The 26,953-nt window shown below is 38.7% G+C and overlaps 1 protein-coding gene and 1 long non-coding RNA gene across 3 annotated transcripts in view; one reads left to right on the top strand and one right to left on the bottom strand.

Annotated features, from left to right (window-relative positions):
- Positions 1-6,243: 6,243 nt before the first annotated feature.
- Positions 6,244-26,953, bottom strand: part of LOC118527723 (uncharacterized) — a 33,681-nt gene continuing 12,971 nt past the window's right edge. Inside the window, exons 1-3 of one of the 2 annotated variants that reach the window (XR_004913238.2) lie at positions 18,263-18,345; positions 8,565-8,676; positions 6,244-7,237 (exon numbers count right to left, since the gene is read on the bottom strand). This is a non-coding gene — a long non-coding RNA (uncharacterized LOC118527723). Of the gene's footprint in view, positions 7,238-8,564; positions 8,677-18,262; positions 18,346-26,953 lie in introns of those variants that run through there. The other variant, XR_013445903.1, reaches the window with a different exon arrangement.
- LOC118527722 (olfactory receptor 11L1) lies at positions 11,086-12,057 on the top strand. The gene has a single exon (XM_036079682.2). The coding sequence runs from the start codon at positions 11,086-11,088 to the stop codon at positions 12,055-12,057; it is 972 nt and encodes a 323-aa protein (XP_035935575.2).

The following is a 26,953-nucleotide window of genomic DNA, read 5'->3' as shown; positions in this document are numbered from 1 at the left end:
TCCTTCACTCAGACTGCACAGAGTAAGAGCTAGGCACCAGGTATTGGGATCAAATGCAGAGCTAATTAAGAAGAAGACCCCAGAGCTTATATCCAGCCTTAGGATAGAACTGGCACGTGGACAGAATAACAAGGTAGTGGCAGAATTTCCCAGATGCACCCACGAGGGTGGACAAATGGGCCAACCAGAATGAAGCATGTGGAGAAAAGGTTCACAAGGGAGCTACTCTTGGAATATAGTTTCCAGGGAGATCTGGAACAGCCAGCCAGCCCCTGTAGTTTTAGGGGAATCTGGTCCGAATAAACACAAGTGCAAAACCCAGTGAGGTGTGAAAGAACACTGGGCGTCTCAGAAGGTCCCGTAGTTTTACAGGGTTCCTGGTCCAGCTGTGACCAGGAAAAGACCGGCTGATGACCAGTTTTGCATGTTCTACAAATATGTTTAGATTTTTATTTGTGGGAAATGGGCACTGATGACAGATTTTCAGTGACTGTCACAGAATGTGATACCCTGTGGTTGTCTTTCCTAGTGGTTTGGGTTTTGAAGCTCTAAGGGTCACTCTGAATTAGAGGCTTTGCCTATCCTCAGGGATGCTCCAGTGTGGCTGGGGGTATGGGGTAAAATGGGACATATGAACTTCTCCCAGCTTGTAGAAGCAGCCTGAACACAACTGTATTTATACAGATCCCATTATTGTATATCCACTAAATGTAAAAACAGACCTTCCAGGCCTCTCGGGCCATCCCTCCAAGCGAGGCCTGTGAAAGACTCTCCAATGAGTGCAATATCCTGACTCCTTTTTCTATCTCCAGTCTATGTAAAATACTTAGGAAAAAGCAGAGGCGTTTCCATATATATATAGACTTTCACACATTTGCAATTAATGGCCTAGTATGGAATCTAGTGTTTCATATAGTGCTTTGTTGTAAATCGGTTTGACACAAAATAGGCTTTGACGCTTAGTACATCATGATATGCCCCATGCTAAGAATGTCTGTGGTTTCAAGAGTCTTCTGCAAACACACTATAGCATAAGAAGGAAAAGCATGAGTCGAAGAGGAGGATTTTTCCTGCTTTCTGTAAGATTTAAAGAAAGAGGGCCACCTGGGTGGCTCAGATGATTAAGCGTCTGCCTTTGGCTCAGGTCATGATCTCCAGGTCCTGGGATTGAGCCCCATGTTGGGCTCCCAGCTCACTGGGGAGTCTGCTTCTCCCTTTCCTCCTGCTTGTGCTCTCTCTCTGTCAAATGGATAAATAAACTCTTAAAAAAAAAGATTTAAAGAAAGAGAAAAGGGCATATACATTGTTTTAATTAGTGGCAGGTTGGGAGAGAAATCAGGAAGAATTCATGGTGATATTTGAAAAGGGTTTCCCAAGACTGGACACAAAGCACTCAATTACAAAAAAAAAAAAAAAAAAAAAAAAAGATTGCAAAGTTTAACCTTATTTTTTAAATAAATGAATACATCCTCAAAGTATAAATAAAGAAGTTATACGTTCTTCCCAAAAGTGGAGCATTCATATGAAACCTTTTGTGAACCAAAATGCATACCAATGAATCACTGAGCACTACAACAAAAACTCATGTACCATATTCTGTCTAACTGAACATAATAAAAAAAAAAAATTAAGTGGATACATTAAAAAAAAAAAGAAGCAAACGTCATTAACTTACACAGAACATTTTTGAGCATTTCCAGATCCCAAAACAACCTCTCTTAGGTTTTTCTGATACCTAGGGATGCATCTTGCTGACAAATGCACAAAACAAATCAAGACAAAGCACAGATGCTCACCAAGTGCAAAGCTACGGTGGCCTGATGCTCAGTGTAGGTCCTGGGGAGTGAGCTTTGTGGGGCCATCCTTGCTGCTCAGGGCGCATACCCCCTTTGTAACTGCTCTCTGCAAAAACAAACACTGAATGCTAGTTTTGCTCTGCACCTCTTTTGTAAAAGCAAAAATCCTCTTCAGATTTCTTTTGGTTTGTAAAAGCCGATGCTAATGTAAGTCTCTCATAAAAGTGAAATGGAGTAATTCAAGCTTTCAGAAAGTGGGGAATACCTGTAATATCAGAGCTGGGCCTTTAAGAGTAAAATTTAAAAGACCGAAAACAGTTTTAAGGTGCAGTATCTCTGGAGAGCAGGTTTTCCTGGATCACTGTTGTGGTATCAGCCCAGGGTGCTCCATCTGAACACTCTTCCTAGTCCCCTGAGGAGGATTTTCCCAACTACCTATCCTGTTCAGACCCCACCCCACCACTTCCATGGTAGGAATTTCCTTTCATGAGGGTATAAGTCGTCTCTCCCTCATTTGTCTCTTGTGCTAGCTCCTGAATTACCAGCAGGATAACAAACCTTCTGTCATTAGTATAACTAACATTTACTCATTTCCTTTGGTGTTCTTTGAGCTTGATTCCACTGAAATAGCATGTACAATTCCCAGAATTGCCCTAAAAGCAGAGCATGGCACTGAAAGATGGTGGATTTGAAGCTAAAATAGACCTGCTTTCAAACACTGGTGCTCTGACCCTGGTGAGTGATATTATGTCCTTCAAATACCCTCAGGTGACCCTGGTGAGTTATGTAAGCCTCTCTGACTGTGTCTGTGGGTGAAACGGGTTCTTTTATAAGGCTTATATGGGTTTTTGTGCATGGAGGGCCTGGCATCCAATACATACTCAACAAATGCTTGCCCAAACCCTTCACCATCCAGTCATACAATGCACCCGAGAGAAAGGAAGGAAAATGCAAATTGCTGGGGACATTGTCTGTTCAGCTGTGTGCAGGGGCTAATTGTTCTGAATTTCCTTATTTCCACTGTGTGTCCAACATGGAGATGTTCAAAAGTGAAGGTTTTCTTCATAATTATATGCCAGGGGGTTTATCAAAATAATAGCAAATTACCTGCTAATTTCAAAACATGGCTGTCTTGAAAAGAATAATTATTGATTTCTACATTGGGTATTATCTTCAGCTGGTTGTTTCAATTACTTCATCAGTTTTTCAGTTACTTGATTCTAGAAGGTAGTTCTATAAAAAAAATAATGCATTGCCCAAGTTTGTCCTTGGACATTAAGGATTTCTAAAAAATATCACCAATCACTGTTTGGCAGAGGTAGCCCAAAGCATTCCTTATACCCATAATGGCCCCACCACATCATATAACTGTAGAGAATGCAGCAAGCAATGAGATATAATGTTTGGATAATCCTCATTTTTACTTTATAAAAAACTTAAGTAGAATTTGAAAATAACTCTGCATATAATTTAAATTCATGAACTTAGAATTCTGTCTCCACGCACCACGCATTAAGTCCCTAACACAGGTAAGCAAAGTTAAGGGATCAGAATGGGAGTTGAGGGAGGTGGTGAATCTACTTTGGAAATAAAGGTCTGTGATGAATGCATTCTGGAAACCAGCCCCCTTCATTTCTACAGTTCTACAAAGGCAATATGATACTGACAAAGTTAAATTTAGATGTTGTCAGCAAACTGTGCCCCTAATTTAATTCAAAGTAACTTTTGTCTATGAGATCACAGAATTACATTTCTCAAAACACTTGGATGTCTATCTTATCTATTCAATAATTATTTGCTTGTATAATACCTAAGTGAGTGATGATATTTCCTGTGTTTGAACAATATCAAGTCTGAGTTTTAGTCTGTCTTTCTTCTAATTGGACCAAAATATATTTCCCTAAAGGCACCATCTGTTAATGGCATCTCTCCTTTAAAGATGAAATAGAGCAATTTTAATTTCTTTCATAAAACTATTTAATCTATAAAATCATCCATATTTATCTTCTTCAAATCAGCTGAAATACCTCCACTTCTTTTTCTTTACTTTTTTTCTCTTTTTCTTAAAAGATTTTATTCATTTATTTGAGAGAGAGAGAGAGAAGCAGCCTCCCTGCTGAGCAGGAAGCCCAATGCAGGGCTTGATCCCAGGCCCTGGAGATCATGACCTGAACCCAAGGTCATGCTTAACTGACTGAACCACCCAGGTACCCCTCATTACTTTTTTCTTGGCATAATTCTAAAGCATCACAACATCCTCCACTGAGCACACACCACATTAGCTAGGAGCTTCTCAAGCACAGCCCTCAAAAGTGACGGCAGTGTGCTCGAGGAAGGCTGCAGATGAAGCTGTCTGTCCCCAGCTTACTGTGTGAGATTTCTATTCACTGGCATGCAGTTACTCCCCCCCATTATTCTGTGAACAAGTGTATTTGGTAGGACAAGACTCTACCACTCTTACCTAGAGAAGTAGGAAAGAATTCTGTGCCAACATGGCCTCTATATCCAGACATTCTGGGGGGAGCTAATCGTTCCATAGTGACCTTGAGCTCAGTGACCTTGAAAGAATCACTTACTTTCTAGGCCTTAGCTTTCTTACTTGTAGATTGATGCCCAACATGTATAGCTATTGTAAACACAAGATGAAGAACTGTATGTAAAGCACCATGACTGCAATTAAATAAATGCTCAAAAAATATTGGCTATATTATTATAATAAGAGTATCATTATTTTGCATGTTACACTGAAATTAGGTTGTTATTACAATGAAATACTATCAATTCTCTTAATTTGAAATGACTTTCAGCAACATTTGGTTAGGTTTAAGCTTACTATTAAATATCTATAATTTTTATATAATCCTTCATATCATAGTGATAATTACCCAATTTCAAATTTCTCTGTGCACTGATAAATTCATCATACAACAATGAAGAAAACCTTAAAATATCAACTTTACTGAGAAATATAAAAGAGGAATTTTAAAATATGATTCCTGAAATGAAAATTAGAATATTTAAAATTATCTGTAAATTTGTTTTGACGTGATGCATCTACATGGATATTTATTTTTAATGCAGTAACATAATTCTTAATTAATATGTAATAAACTTTAGTAAGAATAAGTTTATAATGTTTGAAATAAGAAATCAATTAGAATTGCTGCACTGTGAAATAAAATACAGAGCAAATGGCCATTATGAACGTTCCTTACAGTAGATTGCATATTGCACTATCAGAAGCCATGATGCTCATGGGAAATATAAAGCTATTGGAAAGAATACCCAAGATAATTGATGGCCGGGAGTAGTGAGGAAAAGATGACCCAGTGAAGGAGAGGCACTATGTTCTATATAGTACACATTTGTAGGTTTCTAAGTGTTTATGTCATCAATAGCCTTCCAAACCTAAAAATGTGCACCATAGCTTGCAATTTACATATTTCATGATAGGTTTTTAATCCTCATTATCCAGCTTAGTTTTAAAGGTGATGTTTATTTACCTGTGCTCTAACATCTTCTCTTGCCAGAGAAGAGACACCCACCCTTGTCACCACATGCTTGAATATTAGAGGGAAGCTTCATGGGCCGCCCGCCTCCCATGGTTTGCTCTCACCAGGAAGCCAGGTTGATCTGTGAAGCCTGATCTGTGAAGACACTTTCTGGTTGTGGGTATGTATGTATATATGCACTGCTCACGTCCCAGGTGCCTGCCGGCTGGCTGTCCCTCACACGGACGCAGTGATGATCTTTGTAGGCACGGACACCGTCCCATCAACCTGAGTGGAGCTGCGGCTGATGTACACAGAGGGAAGCCCAGAGGAAACTGTCAGAGTGCACGATCTGCTGCGAAGACCCCGTCCTGCCCGATCTGCCGCGAGGACCCCACCCCGTCCTGCCCGATCTGCCGTGAAGACCCTATCCTGCCTTTCATTTTTTTTCCTGCAAACATGCAGGAATTACAAATCTAGACTTGAGATTAGATATGAAAAGTCCCCCTCACACTAGACTACCATGTAGTCTATCAATGGCGTTTAATTTTGTTCCCCCAAATCTAATAGCATAAAAAAAGACCTATGATGGAAGTAGTTGTAAAAGTAATAGCAAAAAAATGCCAAAATGATCCAGGCTATATAATTAGCTATAAAAATAGCCCGGATACGGTAGTCCTACCATACAGTAGTAACATAATTGCATCAGCCCATACGTAGAACTCACCAAAAACTTTGGAAGATAAGACATCAAGTGCCTAACTCCGGCAGGCAGTACTATGGATCCCACCGCAGGTAATCTGAATATTCTTCCCAACAGCCTTTATTCCCTACAAGCATGATGGCCTCTGATGCTGCAGTATACAACACGCCCTAAGGGACTGTGTGCAGTTGTGGCCATTTGCTATATATTTTATTTCATCACAGTTTACACACAAATTATTTTTATTAGAATTTATTGCATATTAATTAACAATTATGCTGTTTAGTTAAAAATAAATATCCATTTATGTATATCACACCAAAATAAATGTACTGATACTTTTGTCTACTTCTATTTCCAAGTTTTCTAAAAAGTATACACATGAATCATATTATTTCCAAAAAATGATATTAGTTAACACCAAACATCAATGCATCCGATTATAATGACCTTTCTTCATACACTTGAATTTTTTGTTTTATTTTTTTCTGTGTGTTCTTGTTTTGGTTTTGTTTTGTTTTTAATACTGCTATATTACAGATGATTTGAGAACCTCTTCTTTTCCAACTCATCTTCCAAAACTCAAACTAAACAGCCTCTCAGACAAACTCAGATATTGCATTTTCATTGATAAATTGACAGATTCACATTTAGAATGAGCTTGGGTACAGATTGCTCTCATGGCATAAATTAATTAATTTTCAGTCATAAATTGTTTTTGTTTTTTCATTTAGTTATACTTTCAATTAAAATATGATGGCAAAATGCCATTCAAGAAAAAGCAGCTGTCCTATATCCAGTTCTCAGGATAGGCGATTCACTAATTGCCTGCTCGCTATATTTTAGAAAAACTGTCTTTTTGATTCAATTTTTATCTCAACATTTTTGAGACCAATCCTAATTTCAAAAAAATACCTCTCCAAAGAATGTGAAAATTCATTTATCCTGAATGTGTTATAGACATCTAAGCTTCAGTGGGTAGAGCTGAATCTCAGGAGATTGGTTCCATTGTTTACTAGCTCGATTGACAAATTACAGAAAAAAAAAAAAATCTGGGGACCAGGATTCTCAGAAGGGCCAGGTCCCCAAGAAACCAGTCATTAAAAGGAGAAGACAGCTTCTTCCAGGGTCAAACCCCAGCAGAGGACATGGCAAATTTCCACTTGCATGAGGAAAGCACAGCCCACTTGTGGGTTCAAGGAGGGCAAGGCAGATCCTGGAGCAGGGACATTTTAGGGCTCTCCATGCTGGGAAAAAAGACAGGTAGGAGAGGCTCATGTAGACCGGCACAAAGGTTTTCAGAAGGAAATCAATGTGGTGTGTGTTTTAGTGTCAAGTGACATAAATTTTGTTGTATTGTTTGCTTTGTTTGTTGACATTGAATTCTGAAATTACAGGACTTCAATAAATTCTTCCTCATTATCAAGGCAATTTTAGCCTTTGCTGATGCTCTATGTGAAACCTAAGCAAATGGTTTTGCCTAAATTGTTTAGCATATAAATCTGTAGTAACTGAAAAGTAACCAAGAAAGAGTTTTTAAGAAGTCAAAGGCCGTTTAGTTGACTCTAAGCAAGATTCCAACAATATTTCTAATGTTTATTTTCATATAATTTCAAAGAAAGCTCCAAAATTAGATCTGAGGTTGCACTGGTGGCGCTAGTACTAAAGTAGACTCAGCATTTTTGGGAGGCAGATGTTTTCATTTTCATTTGATTTGGTTTTTGTTTTATTTTTTAGCTCAATATAATTAAGGTACTTCTAGCATTGAGCATTGAATTGAAGTCCTGAGCTCCCGGAATGGCTATAGAGTAGCCAGAGAAGATATCATGAAGGAGGTGCTATCTGAGCAGACTAGGGTAGGAGCCGCTTAGAAACACAGAGATAATATCCCAGGGAACTGAATGTGTTGAACAGAAAAGGAGGCAAGACCTATGTTGTTTGCACAATACTAAGGGAGCTGGAGTGTTGGGAGCGAATGGGATAGGAGAAAAGTGGACAAAGAGATTGCAGAGGAGATGGGAGCAGAAAAGTAGGGCCTGCTACACTGGGAAGGCTTTGGCTTGTCTTTTCCTTCTTAAGCTTTAAGAAATCACATACTACACAGTTCAATATGTATAAGAGACATCCAGGATTGTATCCCTGATAAGAAGGGCATAGATTTTATTAAGATATTATTTTCATTCCATATGAATTTTTCATGGTCAAATGAAGATAAAATTCCCAATGATTTCACTCAAGTATGAGAGGAAGAAATAGAACACAGCAAAAATAGTGAACTAAAACAACAATGTATTAACAGAACAGTTGATTCCTGATGTGTGCATGAGCTGATTGGCCACATTGATTTACTCACGTATCAGGAATGATTCACAGTACCGTGTGCTCCCAGTATACCCAGTGAGCTGGGTGCCACTGTGGGCTTTGAGAAGCGGAGTGACACATGCTGTCCTCTGTCTTTCCCTTTTACTCTTCTCTCTTTTCCTTCCTTCCTTCCTCCCTCCCTCCCTCCCTCCCTCCCTCCTTCCTTCCCTCTGTTTTAAAAGTTTCATTCGGGGCGCTTTATTGAGTACTTACTGAACAAGGGCAGATGCAAGGAGACTATTGAACAATCCAGGTGAGAGGAAGTGGCACTTTTTCTGCGTATATTTTCAGGTGGAGCCAGGTGATTTTGGCGAGAAATCAGATACTAGGTGTGAGAAAAACAAAAGTCAGGTTTTCTGGCCTGAGCCAGTGGGAAGATGGAGTAACCATTGATGAGATGTGGCCGACAGGCTAAGGGGAGGCTCTTGGGTGATAAAGAGATGCAGGTTAATTAGTGTTAAGTTCCAGATACTAATTAGACATGTCAGTGTGCTTTCAAATAGGGAAATTGTTTACATGAGGCTTATAGTCAAGCTGGATACACACATTTTGGTGTTGAGGGCCAGGTAATAGCATTCACAGTCACAAGCCCGCATCAAACCTCAAGGGGAATGAGGGGTCATTGAGAGGTATTCAACCCTGGGGTCCTACATGAACAGGCTGGAGGATGTGGAGAGATGCTAAACAAATAAATGGATACAATGTGAAAGGCAGGTCTGTAGTTGAATTCAGAGGACACATAGCTGGGCATGTTAAGTGACAAGAGGAGACCCAGGAACACAGTGGAATCAATTCAGCCAAGCTGACAAGAGATTAAGACCACTAGGGATGCTTGAAGAGCCACTGAAATGTGGCATTACTATTTTGGTGGAGTGGTGAGGGAAAACCCCTGATTACAGTGGATTCAAGGGGGGTGCAGGCAGTTGACAGGGACAACACCCTCAAGAAGGGAAGGAGTACAAGTGAGTGGACAGATGCAGGCAGTAGGTTTTAGAGAACAGAATGACATCAAGACATCTTTTTTATTCTGTCTCTTTTTTTTTAAGATTTTATTTACTTATTTGAGAGAATGAGTGAGAGAGAGAGCAAGAGCAGAGGTGGTGGGGGGAGGAGCCCAGGGAGAGGGAGAAGCAGACTCCTGCTGAAGCAAGGAGCCTGATGTGGGGCTCCATCCCAGGACCCCAGGACCACGACCTGAGCTGAAGGCAGATGCCCAGTCAACCGAGCCACCCAAACACCCCATTTGTTCTATTTAAAGGGAGAGAATACCAGCCTGTTTACATGCTGAGGAAATGATCTGGCAGATAGAGACCATTGTTAATTCAGGGGAGTAAGAAATTGTAATACCTGCAAAAAGTTCCACTATGTAGGAGGGTGTAGGAACTAAAGCATGTGTGGAGGGACTTGCCTTAACCCAGGAACAGACCTTTAATTTGGAGTAACATGTAGGGAGCAGATGCAGAGGAACTGAAGGTGGGAGGTGGGGATTTAGTAGCCTGAGTGTCTGGATATTCCCATTAGAGGATTTCAGATTTTTCTTCAGAACAATAGGACTTCCACTGAAAGTATAAATAGACAAGGAAGTGCTGGAAGTTTTAAAAGGAAAAAAATGTATGAGCTAGTCACTCAGGAGAATGGAAGAGTAAATAGATAAAAAAAGGAGCAGTCATTGTTCCACAGCATTAAAGACATACTGGAGTTAATGGTTATGAATTTTAAAACAACAACATTATGTGTCGTCTCTCATCTCCTTTATTGCATGGAAGCTCATGTATGGCAGGTGGATGTTGCCTTTACCCAGGAGTAGCTTTGACAATGAATGAAAGGAAGCGAAGGGAAGGTGACATATTTAATGTATACAGGATACATGCTCAGTGGCAGAGCATGGTATCCAACTGGGCAAGAAAGGACACTGGTGGAGGAAAAGGTTAGCTCAGCACAAAGCTTCACACACACACACAGCAAGGTATCCGTAAATATTGTTTGACAGGAGAATGAATAAACTTTCCCAAGACGTCACAGGAGATAAGCTACACCTGACTTCTATATCAGACAAAACCCGTAGGTGAGAAAAAGAGAGTCACCACATCCATATGTGCCTGCTTTAAAAAACATTGTTGTTGGTATGCTTAGTTTCCGAGTTTGCTTTCCATCAGAGATTTTTTTGTTCATTTTGTTTTCTTAGTTTTTTGTTTTGTTTTGTTTTGCTCTGTTGTTTCTGTTTTTATTTGTATCTTTGGATCTGAGACTTCTAAATTTCAGAGAACACAAGAAATGTAATTTGCTGAGGTTCTTTCCAAGACCTAACAACCACACTCAGCTTGTAATATCAAAATGTTTTCTTATAAAAACAAGATGAAATTGTTGCTATAGGGCGCCTGGGTGGCTCAGTTGGTTAAGCGACTGCCTTCGGCTCAGGTCATGATCCTGGAGTCCCAGGATCGAGTCCCGCATCGGGCTCCTTGCTCGGCGGGGAGTCTGCTTCTCCCTCTGCCCCTCCCCCCTCTCATGTGCTCTCTCTCATTCTCTCTCTCTCAAAATAAATAAATAAAATCTTTTAAAAAAAAAAAAAAAGAAATTGTTGCTATAAAATGCTTGTCCCTATAAAGTGTTGTATTCAAAGATCTAAATTATTTAAAAAAATTAGTCTCTGAACTGCTAAACATCAATAGCTACAAATATTTGCATGGCTTTTATATAGTGATTGTGCAAAATATTTTCCCTTCCACAGGCAATGAAGCCCCCAAATGTGTCCAGTGTCATTGAGTTTCAGTTGCTAGGATTCCAGAACCTTCTTGAATGGCAGACACTGCTCTTTGCCATCTTCCTGCTCATCTACTTTCTCACGGTCACAGGGAATGTTGTCATTATTGCAGTGGTGAGCCAGGACCAGCGTCTGCACTCACCCATGTATGTATTTCTCAAACACCTCTCCTTTCTGGAGATCTGGTATACATCCACCATTGTGCCCCTTCTCCTAGCCAACCTGTTCTCCCACGGCCAAGCCATCTCTTTCCCTGCCTGTATGGCACAGCTTTACTTCTTCGTATTCTTTGGGGCTACTGAGTGCTTTCTTCTGGCCATGATGGCCTATGACCGATATCTGGCCATCTGCAGCCCACTCCATTACTCTTTCCTGATGAGTCCTGAGATCTGCACCAAGTTGTTGGCAATCTCCTGGTTGACAGGTGTTGGCACAGGATTTCTGCCCTCCCTAATGATCTCCAAGTTGGATTTCTGTGGTCCTAACCAGATCAATCATTTCTTCTGTGACCTTCCTCCCCTCATGCAGCTCTCATGTTCCAGTGTGTATATCACCAGGATGGTTATCTTTATCCTGTCAATTGCAGTGCTGTGCATTTGCTTTTTTCTTACACTTGTGTCCTATGTTTTCATTATATCTACCATATTGAGAATTCCTTCAGCCTCTGGCCGGATGAAGACCTTTTCCACATGTGGCTCCCATTTGGCTGTTGTCACTATCTACTATGGGACCATGATCTCCATGTATGTTCACCCCAATGACCACCTGTCACCTGAAATCAACAAGATCATTTCTGTCTTCTACACTGTGGTCACCCCACTGCTGAACCCTGTTATCTACAGCTTGAGGAACCAAGAATTCAAAGAGGCTGTTAGAAAAGTCATGAGAAAAAAGTGTGGTATCTATGGAGTAAGAGTGAAGGGGAGTTTCTTTGTTAGGTAAGAAAAATTAGCACAAGAACACACAGTGGATTAATTTGGGGATTATGGGAGTGGCAAGTTTGGAGCCCTTCAAACCAGAATGTCATCCTTGGCACCATGTTGAATTCCACAAGCCATAATGAAAGAGTTTCATCATGGCCCCTTGCCAACAACTGTTCAGAAGACAAATAGCCTCTATCAAATCATTTTGGGGGCAATCTTATCCTTTGACACTTTCTTTCATCTTCTGATGAGAATCTAATTGTGTGATTTCAGGGCATGATGATTTCACACATTACTTTCAGATTTTATAGTAGGATTTCTCCTGAGTTCATGAAGCATACACATAGAAAGTTATACATCTTTTAAGTACTGGTAGGAACTGGCTTTATAGATTCAATTCCTGGTGCTATTGGTGCCTATTAAATGTCTGTGTAATGAATGGAGATATATAAATGATTATTGACCTAAATTTTCTCCTAGTGACAAGAACAAAGAAGGGCTTTTGAAGTGCCAAAGATTTATCTACAGGAATTTAGACTTTTAATGCTTTTTATTTAATAAAATTCTAGGAAAGGAAGGAAGAGAAGGAGAATGGCAGAGGGAGGGAGACATAAGTGGAGGGAGAGGACAGGTGGAGAGGGAAGAAAGAGGAAGGAAGGAAGGAAGGAAGGAAGGAAGGAAGGAAGGAAGGATGAGTGAGAAAGCAAGCAGAGAGATGGGGAAAAAAAGAAAGGGAAGGGAAGGGAAGGAAAACAGATGGGAGGGGAGGAAGGAGGGAAGAGAGGAGTAAAAATTTCTTTTATTCAGCCAATATTTAGAAGACCTCTGCTACTCCTGCCTACTATCTCATTCATTAATTCTACAAATATTCTCAAGCCCTTTATATATGCCAGTCCTCTTGCTGCAGTCTGGATTGCCCAGGGACACAATGGTAAAGAAATGGCCAAGGAAGATTTTGCCTGAATGGAACCTCCAGTTTTGAAGGAGGGAGAGATATATAATGACTTATCCAAGGAGTAATGGATTTATGTCTATTTGTGATGTTTGCTGTGAAAGTATAAGTTGGTGCATTTACATGGAACAATAAGGTCTGAATCAACATAGAGGGTTAGGAAAGCTTTCTATGTTTATGTTGTACTTTAATGTACACTTTACAGATGAGGAGAATAAGGATGGAAGTAGTATCCCAGGCAGAAAGCATGGCATGAATGTCATGAGAAGAAGCCTGGGGAACGTGGGGATAGAGGAAGGAGATGAGTTTGGAGAGAAAGGCAAGAACTAGTTCCCGCAGGTCATTAAAAGCCCTATTACGGTTTTTGGATTTTACACTAAGACAAATGATGGATTATCAAAGGGTATCGAATAGGAAATGACATGATATATTTTGCATTTGCAAATCTCACTGCTGTTTAGAGAAAAGAGTGAAAGAAAGCAAGAGTTGCTGGAATCATAGCAGTAACCCACATGGGAGAGGAGCTTGGCTTGATTTTAGGTTTGATGATGTCTCACAGATGGTGAGGTTAGGAGTGAAAATTCTGGACTCATTCACTCATTCCCATGCAGTGGGGCCAGTTTGTAGTCTTTTCACAGTCCAGTAGTATATCTGTGATGTTCTACATCAATCCCTGAACTTTAGGGGTAAGTGCACTTTGCCCCTTTGGCACATGTTTTTAGTTCTTTTTACCCTCCTTCTTCCAACCCTTGTTTCCTCTTCCTCCAGAATGTGACCTGTGAGGACTGTTGTTAGCCCTTATCAGATCCATCTGTTTCAAACGCTGAATAAAAGGAAAATGATACATTGGAATCTGAGATAGGACAGGAAGTGGGTGATATAGGAAGGAAAGTATCATTGCTCTGGGATTTTGGATAGAATATCAAGAAACAATCAAATACCTTATCTTTCATATGGTCATTGCTGATCAATATATTGAATATGACTTATATTTAACCAGACTTAAGTTATCTTACCAAAAGCTTCTTTCTAATTTTAAACTTGATAGGTAATTGGCTCTGCAAAAGGGGAGAAAGATTATTGACCACATATGAGAGATTTCAAAAAATGATGTCAAATGCGCACTTGGATGCATAAATCTGGAGCTCAGAGTAGTAGCCAGGCTGAAAGTCAATTTTTTTTTGGTGTTTTGTTTTTTTTGTCTTTGTTTTTGTTTTACATATAGATCCTATTTGAAAACAACAGAGCATGGAGGGATTACAAAACATAAATTTCCAGTAGAGAAGAGGAACTAGGGGAAGGGAACTAAGCTGAAGGGGAACTAAGAAGGAACAATCACATAAATGGAAGGGCATTTGTAAGGTGGTTATACAGACTCTTCCAGAGGAAGAGTGTTTTGGAAGGAAGAGGTGGTGAGCATGGAAGGTAAGGATTAACAGGCTTTTACCAATGTGCACAGTCTAGAAGTGACAGTTGTTCCTGGAAAGGAACAAAGCTTCTTTGGAATGGGAATGGGAATGGCTTGCAATGGAAGCAATTATGTGTATGCAAACAATTACCCTGAGAAATGCAACTGTGAAAGAGTGAGATAAAAGTGCCTATATTGGAAGGGTCATTGTGTTTTCAAAAGAGGTAAGATTTTAGCATCTGAGTAAGTTTGAACACTTCCATTAAGAGTCCAGTAGTGAGCAAAAATTTGAGGAATGGACATGGAGGTGATAACTGAGAGCCTGAGGTTGAAAAGGGAGAGATCTGAGACAAATGTGACTCAAATGAGCATTGAAAGGGAAAAACATTTATCTACTGTGAAAGGCAGAAGGGAGAGGATATTGCAATCTGATGGGTATTCAAATAAATAGGACTTGTAGACCTCCTCATCTGTGGACTTATAGGGCTTATGTTTCTGAGATAAGGTAACAACTCTCCTTTACCATAGAAAATGTGGGTCTAAGTTTGAAGAAAGTGGTAAAGTCATTCCAAACTCATTTGGTAAAATGGGATTGATAGATATCTAAAGACAGGTGGATTTGGGAACAAAAATGAGTGCCTAGATGAAGTAGGATATCACTGATTTGTTGTGATGTTGAGTTGCCTGTCTTGCGCACTCTGCTTTAAGATCACTCAGCTGTTTGTGCTCAGGCCCATACAATAAAATAGTTCATTTTGGGTTAAGACTTAGCTCTGTGTATAGAGTTGGAAATAAAGGCAAAGACAATGGATTTAAGAGTCGCAGATTGTCAGGAAGATAAATCAATATAGGAGGGAAGTGAAGCAAACAATGACCAGAAGTCCAGAGTTTAAAAAAAGAAAAAAAAGCGGGATTGTGTTATAGGATTTTGGTATTTGTTATAGGACTATCTGTGCTATGTGTATAGATAGGAAGTGACACATAGAAGTGTAGTGGCTTAAAATAGTAATTTAAGACAGGGTTTAGTTTTAGGAGATGACAAACCAAAAGTATGGCCATAAGAATAAGTGAGATAAATCAGGTCATGAAAAGAAAGATGGATTGGTCACATCTCTGAGGACAAGCACTTCAGTAGGAAAAAAAAAAAAAAAGAAAGTTATGGTCCTGGTGTCTTTTGTAAATGAGAGGTAGTCAGTAATTTATTAAATTGTCTCAATAAGGGGAGAGTGGGTTCACTACCTTTTTAGCATGCGGCTTAAAACATATTTTTTTAAAGGAGTGGGAGAACAATATCCAAGCAAATCATTTAAGAGCAGGGAGTTTATTATGTGCATAGACTGACCCTGAGATACAAGGAAAGGGAATGTTAAGCAGTTCCATTTAAGACAATTAGTGCTCAGTTCCCATTCAGGCAAGGAGGTGGGATAAGATTCATGAAGAAGTGGCTGAACAAGAGACAGGAATTCCAAAGGGAGGCTTAACTGTGATTGACCCAGGGCTGCCAGCTTTTCAAGACCTCTTGTGGGGTGAGCCTATCACTGTTCTCTCAAGGCACCACTCCAGCCTTGCATGGAATATTTCAGAGTCTCCATCTTCAATGGAAGTACATTTAACATGTTTTAAATTAAACACAATTTGATTCTCAGTTCCTTTTAAAAGATCTCTAGACCTTTGTGTTGTGGCATTAAAAGGGCCACTGTTACCTGTGTTGTTGATTACTTGCTTCTATTCTCGGTTGTTCAAGAACTATGATACACTCAAGGGTATTATATTTTTAAGGAATCATTTCAGAAATTTGTTACAGCATGGACTAAGAAAATTATATGGAACGGGGCGCCTGGGTGGCTCAGTCGTTAAGCATCTGCCTTCGGCTCAGGTCATGATCCCAGGGTCCTGGGATCGAGCCCCACATCGGGCTCCCTGCTCAGCAGGAAGCCTGCTTCTCCCTCTCCCATTCCCCCTGCTTGTGTTCCCTCTCTTGCTGTGTCTCTCTCTGTCAAATAAATAAATAAAATCTTTAAAAAAAAAAAAAAAAGAAAATTATATGGAACTTCTAATGAAGTCCATCCCTATTACTACAAATAAATTTCTATAAGCACATATGTTACCAATGGAAACATATATAATTTTCCTGGTTGTTGTTTAATCATTTGGTTGATCTATTAACTACACAATAAAAAATAACATTCATTATAATGTAAACATTAATTTTTTGTTAAGTATACCACTTTACCAACAATCTTATGACTGTGAAGAAAAGGGAAATTGACATTCTATCATTTCTATCTCTAACAAACACAGAACGAAAAGTGACTTTAACCCCCAATGGCTCCAGCTAGATCCTGAACCATTTTTATGTGATCACGTGATCTAAAATGTTTTCTTGAAGATCAGTTACCCCTCAATCTGTCATTTGAGAACAAGGACTATGACTTTATCCCTGGTTTTAACTTATGTCCTACTCTCAACAGGCAGCACACAAATAGACACAGATGAAGGGCCACAGAGAAGAGCCAGGAGAGACTAGGTACTGGTAACCCTAGACCAGCCCACAGTGTCCTTTTGATTGACCTATTTTCTTTTTTGTCCTTTTTTTTTTTTTTTATTTGACAGAGAGAGAGAGCACAGCAGGGGGAGCGGCAGCAGAGAGAGAGGGAGAAGCAGGCTTCCCGCTGAGCAGGGAGCCCGATGCAGGGCTCCATCCCAGGACCCCGGGATCATGACCTGAGCCAAAGGCAGACGCTCAATAACTGAGCCACCCAGGCACCCTGACTGACCTATTTTCTTTTTTTAAAGATTTTACTTATTAATTAATTAATTTATTTATTTACTTGAGAGAGAGAACTAGAGAGAGACAGCATGAGAGGGGAGAGGGTCAGAGGGAGAAGCAGGCTCCCTGCTAAGCTGGGAGCCCAATGTGAGACTCGATCCCAGGACTCTGGGATCATGACCTGAGCCAAAGGCAGTCGCTTAACCAACTGAGCCACTAAGGCGCCCCGAATGACCTGTTTTCTTATAACCTCGTTCATATCTGTCAATGGAGTTGGGCTGATTAGACTGACATTCATTTAGCACATAGTGTTAAAAGTGAACACAATACATAACACGGTGGTCAAAAAGACATGCTGTATATCAGATAGTCATTTGTTCAAATTCTAGCTCTTCCACACACAGGGAGCATGGCATGCCATGCCATGTACCATTTAATCAATGTCACCCTTAAATAACTCAAAATTTAAAAGAAGAAAAATAATATTCACCCCATAGTCGTTTCTATTTAAATTCCTTGAGTGATCTCTGCATATATTAGGTAATCTATACCTAGTGGACTGTTCTATGGAGTGGATATGTTGATGTTCTTTTTTTTTTTAAGATTTTATTTATTCATTTGAGACACAGAGATACAGAGAGCGAGCATGAGCACGGGGAGAGGCAGAGGGAGAATGAGAAGCAGACTCCCTGCTGAGCCAGGAGCCCGGCGTGAGGCTCGATCCAGGACCTGGAGATCATGACCCGAGCCAAAGGCAGATGCTTAACCATCTGAGCCACCCAGGTGCCCCGGATATGTTGATGTTCTATACAGGTTCCCAATTCAGGCCACAACAACCATCTGTTGATGATGGCCCACACCTACATCCCTCTATGGGATGTGCACTGGGATGCTGAATTTGAGTTTATGCCCTCCAAGGGGCATTCTGTAGCCACTGACTGGATAAAAAGACCTGCCCTTTTGCCCTAGCTTTCCATGGAATTCCCGGGGCCTCAGGTACAGATGCATGGTGAGGCAGCTTCACTACTGCCCTATGCCTGCCTCCCTCACCTGCTACAGGTGCATCTCCTAATAGGGATTCCAGCATTCCTTACCTCTCCAGTCCTGGCTTAGTATCTACCCTCCAGGGAACCACCTTTAAAGCAGAACACAGTGATGCACACATCAATTCCAGCTGGTGTGAAACAAGAGGGGATGGAAGACAGAGGTTAGAACACATAGGACCTCACACAATGTGGGAAGATAGTTTTGCTACCATCATACAAAATGGATGCAATCACATTTATATTGTAACCCAAAACTGGGTTTACCTCTTGGTGGCCATCAAGCCAAAAGACATAAACAAGCCAAAGACTGGAAAAGGAAGGATTTTACTTCCAAAATATCAAATTTTATATTGCTCAGTGGGGAGTCTGCTTGAAATTCTCTCTCTCCCTCTTCCCCCCCAAAAAAGCAAATAAACATTTATTTTTTTAATTTTTAAAAAATATTTTATTTATTTGAGAGAGAGAAAGAGAGAGAGCATGAATGGGGAGGAGAGGGAGAAGCTAGGGAGCCTGATGAAGGGTTCAATCCCAGGACCCTGGGATCATGACTTGAGCTGAAGGCAGACACCCAACTGAGCCACCCAGGTGCCAAAAAAACCCAAATATATACACATATATACATATACGTATGTATATATATTTGGAGAGAGAGGGAGAGCACACACACACTGGGATATTTCCCAAAGCAGTATCTCCCTGAACAACAAAACTGGGAAAGTTTTAAGCTAAGTGTGCATGTGTATTTATAAAGGGGCTTGGCAAAGGAGAATTTAGTGTAGAATTGAGGTAAAGTTTTCCTAAATTGACAGAGTAGGGGTCCTAGTTGATTGAAGTCACAAGGGCCAGGAAAGGCAGGTATCATTAATTCTCTGGCTCCAGTTAGTTCTGTGTTTGAGGGCTCAAAGGGATTTAAATCCTGCAAAGCGACACAAGAATGTGGGGGGATGGGCACACGAAAAGATGCTCAACATCATATGTCATTAGGGAATTGTTTGCAAATTATAAAAACAATGAGCTACTACTGCACATCTACTAGAATGGTCAAAATCCAAAACACGGACAATACCAAATGCTAGTGAGAATGTGGGGAATAGGAATTCTCATTCCTTGCTGGTGGGAATGCAAAATAATACAACCATTTTGGAACACAGTTTGGCAATTTCTTATGAAACTAAATATACTCTTATATAATCTATCAATCACTTCTCTTAGTATTTACATAAAGGAGTTAAAAAATTATGTTCAAGTAAAATCTTGCACATGGATGCTTATAGCAGTTTCATTTATAATTGCCCAAAGTTGGAAGTGACAAAGATATGTTTCAAAGATATCTTTCAATGGATAGATAAACTGTGGTACATCTAAAGAATGGAATACTATTCATGCTAAAAAGAAATGAGCTATCAAGCAAAGAAAAGACATGTGGGAACCTTAATTATGTATTAAGTGAATGAAGCCAATCTGAAGAGGCTACATACTGTAGGATTCCAACCATATGGCATTCTGGGAAAGGCCAAATCATGGAGACAAAACACTATCAGTGGTTTCCAGACATTGGAAGGAGGGAAGGGTGAACAAGATGAAGACAGAGGATTTTTGAGAGAAGGGAAGTTATTCCCTATCACACTTTAAATGTGGATCCATGTCATTTGTCAAAAACCACAGAATATAAAACATCAGGGAGTAAACTCTAATGTAGATGATGAACTTTGGGTGACAATGCTTCGTTAATGTAGGCCCATGGTTTTTAAGAACTGTGCCACTCTGATAGGGTTGCTAATGGGCAAGGCTGTGAAGTGTGGGGTTGAATAATTATACAGGCACTCTATAGTTACTGCTCAAGTTTGCTCTGAATATATATCCCCTACAAATATAAAGTCTACTGAAAATAATAGACCTAAAGACACCTCCAGATTGAAAGTGAGGGGATGGAGAATCATCTATAATGCTAATGGATGTCAAAAGGAAGCCAGAGTAGACATACATATATCAGACAAGCTAGATTTCAAAACAAAGACTGTAACAAGAGATGAAGAAGGGAACATTATCATAATAAAGGGGTCTAACCAACAAGAAGATTTAACAATTGTAAATATTTATGCCCCCACATTGGGAGCATCCAAATACATAAAACAATTAATAACAGGCATAAAGAAACTCATTGATAATAATATAATAATAGTAGGGTACTTTAACACCACACATATCAAGGGACAGATCATCTAGGCAGAAAATCAACAAGGAAACAATGGCTTTGAATGACACACAGGACCAGATATATTCAGAACATTTCATTCTAAAGCAGCAGAATACACAATCTTCTCAAATGTACATGGAATATTCTCCACAATAGATCACATACTTGTTCACAGATTGGCCTTCAACAAGTTCAAAAAGACTGAGATCATACCAGGCATATTTTCAGAGCACAACACTATCAAACACAAGAAAAAAAAAAAAATGGAAAGACCACAAATACATGGAGATTAAAGAACATCCTACCATGATTAAAGAACAACCCATCCATGGGCTAACCAGGAAATTAAATAAGAAATAAAAAAGTAAAAGGAAGTTCATGAAAATGAAAAAAACAAAAACAACACAACACAACACAACAAAACAAAACACAACAAAACAACATGACAGTCCAAAACATTTGGGATGCAGCCAAGGCAGTCCTAAGAGGAAAATATATTGCAATACAGGCCTCCTTTGAGGAGCAAGAAAGACATCAAATACACAACCTAACCTTACCCCTAAAGGAGCTAGAAAAGGAACAGAAAATAAAGCCTAAATTTAGCAGAGGGAAGTAATAAAGATTAGAGCAGAAATAAATTATATAGAAACAAAAACAGTTGAACAGATCAGTGAAACTAAGAGCTAGTTCTTTGAAAGAATTAATAAAATTTATAAACCCCTAGCCACTCATCAAAAAGAAAAGCAGAAGGAACCAAATAAATAAAATCATAAATGAAAGAGGAGCGATCAAAACCAACACCCCAGAAATACAAATGATTAAAAGAGAATATTTTGAAAAAAATTATGCCAACAAACTGAGAAATCTGGAATAAATGGATAAATCCCTAGAAACATACAAACTACCAAAACTGAAACAGAAAAAAAACTGAAAATTTGAACTGACCCATTACAAGCAAACAAATTGAACCAGTATTCAAAACTCTCCCAACAAACAAAAGCCCAGGGACCAGATGGCTTCTCAGGGGGATTCTACTAGACATTAAAAAGAATTAATACCTATTTTTTTCCAAAATGTTCCAAAAAATAGAAATGGGAGGAAAACTTCCAAAACTCATTCCACGAGGCCAGCATTACCTTGATTCCAAAACCAAAGACCTCACTAAAAAGGAGAATTACAGGCCAATATTCCTCATGAACATGGATGCAAAAATTCTAAACAAATAACCAGAAAAGCTAATTCAACAACACATTAAAAGAATTATTCACCATGATCAAGTGGGATTTATTCCTGGGCTGCAGGGCTGGGTCAGTATTTGCAAACCAATCAACATGATACACAACATTAATAAAAGAAAGGATAAGAACCATATGATCCTTTCAATAGATACAGAAAAAGCATTTGACAAAATACAGCATCCATTCTTCATAAAAAACCCTCAACAAACTACGGATAAAGGGAACATTATTCAACACCATTAAGGCCATATATGAAAGACACAGTACTAATATCTTCAATGGGGAAAACTGAGAGTTATTCCTCTAAAGTCAGGAACAAGACAGGAATGACCACTCTCACCATTATTATTTAACATAGTACTGGAATTCCTAGTGACAGCAATCAGAAACAAAAAGGAATAACAGACATCCAAATCAGCAAGGAATATGTAAAAATTTCACTAACTGTAGATGACATGATACTCTAAATAGAAAACCTGAAATTCTCGACCAAAATATTGCTACAACTAATATATGAATTTAGAAACGTGTCAGGATATAACTTTAATGTACAGAAATCTGTTGCATTTCTATACACCAATAATGAAGTATCAGAAAAAGAAACCAAGGAATCAATCCCATTTAAAATTTCACCAAAAACAATAGGATACATAGGAATAAATGTAACCAAAGAGGTAAAAGACCTGTACTCTGAAAATTATAGAAAAATTATGAAAGACATTGAAGAGGACAAAAAGAAATGGAAAACATTCCATGTTCATGGACTGGAAGAACAAACACTGTTAAAAATGTCTATACTACCAAAACCAATCTACATATTTAATTCAACCCCTATCCAAATACCACCAGCATGTTTCACAAAGCAAGAACAAACAATCCTAAAACATATATGAAACCATGAAGGACCCTGAATAACCAAAGCAATCCTGAAAAAATAAACTAAGCTGGGGAATTCATGATTCTGGAGTTCAAGCTATATTACAAAGCTGTAGTGATCAAGACAGTATGGTACTGGCATAAAAATAGACACACTGATCAATGGGACGGAATAGAAAACACAGAAACTGACCCACAACTATATGGTCAAATAATCTTTTTTTTTTTAATTTCTTTTTTTACAGTTTTATTTAAATTCAAGTTAGTTAACATATACTGTACTGTTAGTTTCAGAGGTAGAATTTAGTGATTCATCAGTTGCACACAACACTCATTATATGCTCATTATATCAAGTGCCCTCCTTACTGCCCATCCCCCAGTTACCCTATCCCCCATCTAACTCCTCTCCAGAAACACTTAGTTTGTTCTCTGTAGCTAAGAGTCTCTTATGGTTTGTCTCTCTCTCTGTTTTTTATCCACTTTTACCCTTCCTTCCCCTATGTTCATCAGTATGTTTCTTAAATTCCACATATGACTGAAATCATATGCTATTTGACCATTTGCATCGACATGGATGGAACTGGAGGGGATTATGCTAAATGAAATAAGTCAAGCAGAGAAAAGACAATTTTCATGTGGTTTCACATATGTGGAACATAAGGAATAGCATGGAGGACATTAGGAGAAGGAAGGGAAAAATGAAGGAGGGAAATCAGAGAGGGAGAGGAACCATGCGAGACTATGGATTATGGGAAACAAACTAAGGGTTTCAGAGGGGAGGGGGGATTGGGGGATGGGTTAGCCCAGTGATGGTTATTAAGGAGGGCACATATTGTAAGGAGCACTGCTGTTATATGCAAACAATGAATCATGGAACACTACATCAAAAATAATGAAGTACTGTACGGTGACTAATAAAACATAATAATAAAAAAAGTGACTGAATAATGCCCAATTCAAATTTTAAAAGTGACAGAGTTCCACAAAGAAAAAAAAAAAGGATAGCAAAAGTCAAAAAAGATCTTTATAAAGTTAATAACATCTAGGCACATACTAACCAAACTGCTATAAACCTACACTAAAGATAAAATTTGCCAGTAACCACAGGAAGAAAGGGCATATTGAATACAGGGAAGAACAGCTAAAAGTCATCACTGAGTTTCCATCAAAATCTGGTAGCCAGATGACAACAGAAAGACACATTTCAAGGGCTGAAAAAATAAAAATAATGGAAAAACGACCTTCGGAATTCAAGCATCCATGTCCTTCACGAATTATGACAAAATAAAGACTTTCCTGATTAAAATAAAACAAACCAAAAAAAAAGCAGAAATAATTGATCACCAGCATATGTAGATAACAGGAATATTAAAGGATATCTTCAAGCTGATGGGAAATTATTCCAAATGGGAATTTGGATTCATTAAGTTGAGCAAAAAGCATCAGAAATGGTTAATAAGTTAGAAAATATGAAAGATTTTGCTTTCTGTTCATCATTCATTTAAAAAACAAGTATAAACATAAAAATCATAAAATTCTTAATGTGCAAAACAGAATTAATATATATGATAAAAGTTGACTAATTATTACTATATTTGTGGAATAGGAAATAGGACAAGGAAGTATAAGCAAGGTGCAGGAAGTGAAACCTAGAAATCTCATGGTGGTTTTGGAGGGAAGAAGAGGCAAGGAGGAAATATGGAGTGTACAGTGACACCATGTAGAAGAAATGACAGGGAACACTAAAATAACGTGTCATTAAAAAATAAAAATAAAAAGTAAAAGAATGTGTCACACAAAAAAAAAGACAGGAAAGGATAAACTGAGGAACAATAGCAGTAACAATCAGGATGAAGGGAAAATAAGTAATCAGGTAGATTCAAAGCCTGAAACAGAAATTTAATTAAATAGGAATGGACTTAAAGTACCAAACACCAAATAAAGGCAGAGACTGTCAGTCGAATAAAAAAGAACTTGATTTACACAGTCTCAAAAAAAAAAAAAAAAAAAAAAAGAACAAACGAAAGATGCACATAAAAAGTATAGAATAAGGATATACTGTGGACTATTATTCACTTACTCTAGTAAGCAAAGGGATAGTGGAATAACCAGTGATATTAACCAAATACATTTCAAGGTGAAGATTATTGCAAGAAGTAATCAAGAGTATTACATGATGGGAAAAGGAGACAGTTTCGAGAAGGTCATAACATTCCAAATCATGTAACAATGTAACAGAGCATCCAGCTCATAAAGCCAAAATCTATAGAACTACAGGGAAACCTTGCTGACCCATAACTGTGGTCAGAGATTTTAACAGGCTCTCTCTCAGTGATTGATAAATACTAAGTAATTATCCATAAAATTATCAATAAGTAAGCATATAGAATTTCTAAATACTATCAAACAATCTGATCCAATTAAACATCAAAACAACACACTATCTTTGAAACAGACATTCTATTCATAGAGGTGGAAAAATTGCCCTATGCCCTCTTAGGGTCTCTCGCTGGTCCTAAGAATTAACTTGACATAAACCAGATTAACAGCATATACTTTTCATCGAATTTTTACACATACATGAGAGCCTTCAAAAGACAATGAAGACCCTAAGTAGTGACCAGAGCAGGAAAATTCTATGTCTTTCAAAAAAGGGAACAATACATTTCTGAAGAATTTGCAAAGCACAGGGTTTTGGGCTATAGGTAGTCAATGCAGAAGAATTAACAAGGTTTGTTTATACAGCCTTTTCAATCCTAAACACCCTGTTTCTGATGATGAGGATGTCTCCCTTCCTCCTGGTACAGGAGTGCATCTTTCACATGGAGTTCTATCTCCTGATTTCAGGAATAAGGAGGGTCAGAGTGCCCTCCATGCACCTGCTGATTCTTAGTACATTTAACTTAAAATAATCAACATGCCAAAGTGGCATATTTTGGAGTGACATGCTCCTAACACCTTCAGAGTCTTAGGAAGTGAATATGGAAAGTTCATCAAGATAGACCACAGGATGGTCTGCAAAATCATTCTCAATGTAGTTCAAAAGAAAGAAATCATATAAAGCATATTTTCTAATAATGGGGTTAAATGTTGAATCACAGACCTGTACCTCTGAAACAAATAACAAATTATATGTTAAAAAAAAAAGAAGAAGATAGCAGGAGGGGAAGAATGAAGGGGGGGAAATCGGAGGGGGAGACGAACCATGAGAGACGATGGACTCTGAAAAACAAACTGAGGGTTCTAGAGGGGAGGGGGGTGGGGGGATGGGTTAGCCTGGTGATGGGTATTGAGGAGGGCACGTTCTGCATGGAGCACTGTGTGTTATACACAAACAATGAATCATGGAACACTACATCTAAAACTAATGATGTAATGTATGGTGATTAACATAACATAATAATAAAAAAAGAATATAAAGAAAAAATAATGCTCATAAAAATCCCCAAAGAATTGGATAAACATTTCTAAATAAACCTTGGGTGTAAGAAAAAATAAAGAACACAATAGAAAATACCTTGAATGTATTCTATTGTCAACAATAAGAGCACAATGCAACATTTCTGACGTGATTCTAAAGTAGGACTTCATGGTGAAATTGTAACTTTACACTTCATCACAGTAACAGGCTGAAAATAAATTATGCAAATTTCCACCTAATATACCCAGAAGAGCATACTTTACCAAAAGTAGGTAACAGAAAACAATAATACAGATAAAAACTGAAATCAAAATTAAGTAGAAAACATATACAGAATAGACAAATTCAAACCAAATGTTCATTCTATGAAAAAACAGAATATATAAGACCCTATTGAGGAAAAATAAATAAATCACAAATTACCAATATTAAGAAAGAAAATAAAAATATCACTATATATTCTATGAATTATAAGGGATAATTTATTAACTAATTTTAGCCCAATTAAAAATTGAATTTTAGGGGCGCCTGGGTGGCTCAGTCGTTAAGCGTCTGCCTTCGGCTCAGGTCATGGTCCTGGGGTCCTGGGATCGAACCCCACATTGGGCTCCCTGCTCTGCGGGAAGTCTGCTTCTCCCTCTCCCACTCCCCCTGCTTGTGTTCCCTCTCTTGCTGTCTCTCTCTCTGTCAAATAAATAAATAAATAAATCTTTAAAAAAAAAAATTGAATTTTAGTACACTAAAACCATGGCTAAAAAAACAGCACACCCTTATTTTGCACTTATACACAAGAGTCTATGGGGTCAAGAGGCACTTTCCCTAGGGTCTCTCCTGCAGTCAGGCCAGGGCTGAGGCTGGGTCATATTAGTGGCAAGGCTGGCATCAGGGTCTGGATATATTTTCAGGTACAGAACTCAGAGTAACAGGACATGCTTGTCCAGTTGGTGTAGTAAAGATGCCTTCTGGAGAATTTGCACATGTATGCCAAGATCTCAGCCATATTAGA

The sequence above is a fragment of the Halichoerus grypus genome, chromosome 2 (assembly GCF_964656455.1).
Source record: "Halichoerus grypus chromosome 2, mHalGry1.hap1.1, whole genome shotgun sequence".
Classification (NCBI taxonomy): Eukaryota; Metazoa; Chordata; class Mammalia; order Carnivora; family Phocidae; genus Halichoerus; species Halichoerus grypus.
The sequence above is the reverse complement of the archived record's forward strand: the minus strand, read 5'-3'. Positions and strand labels throughout refer to the sequence as shown.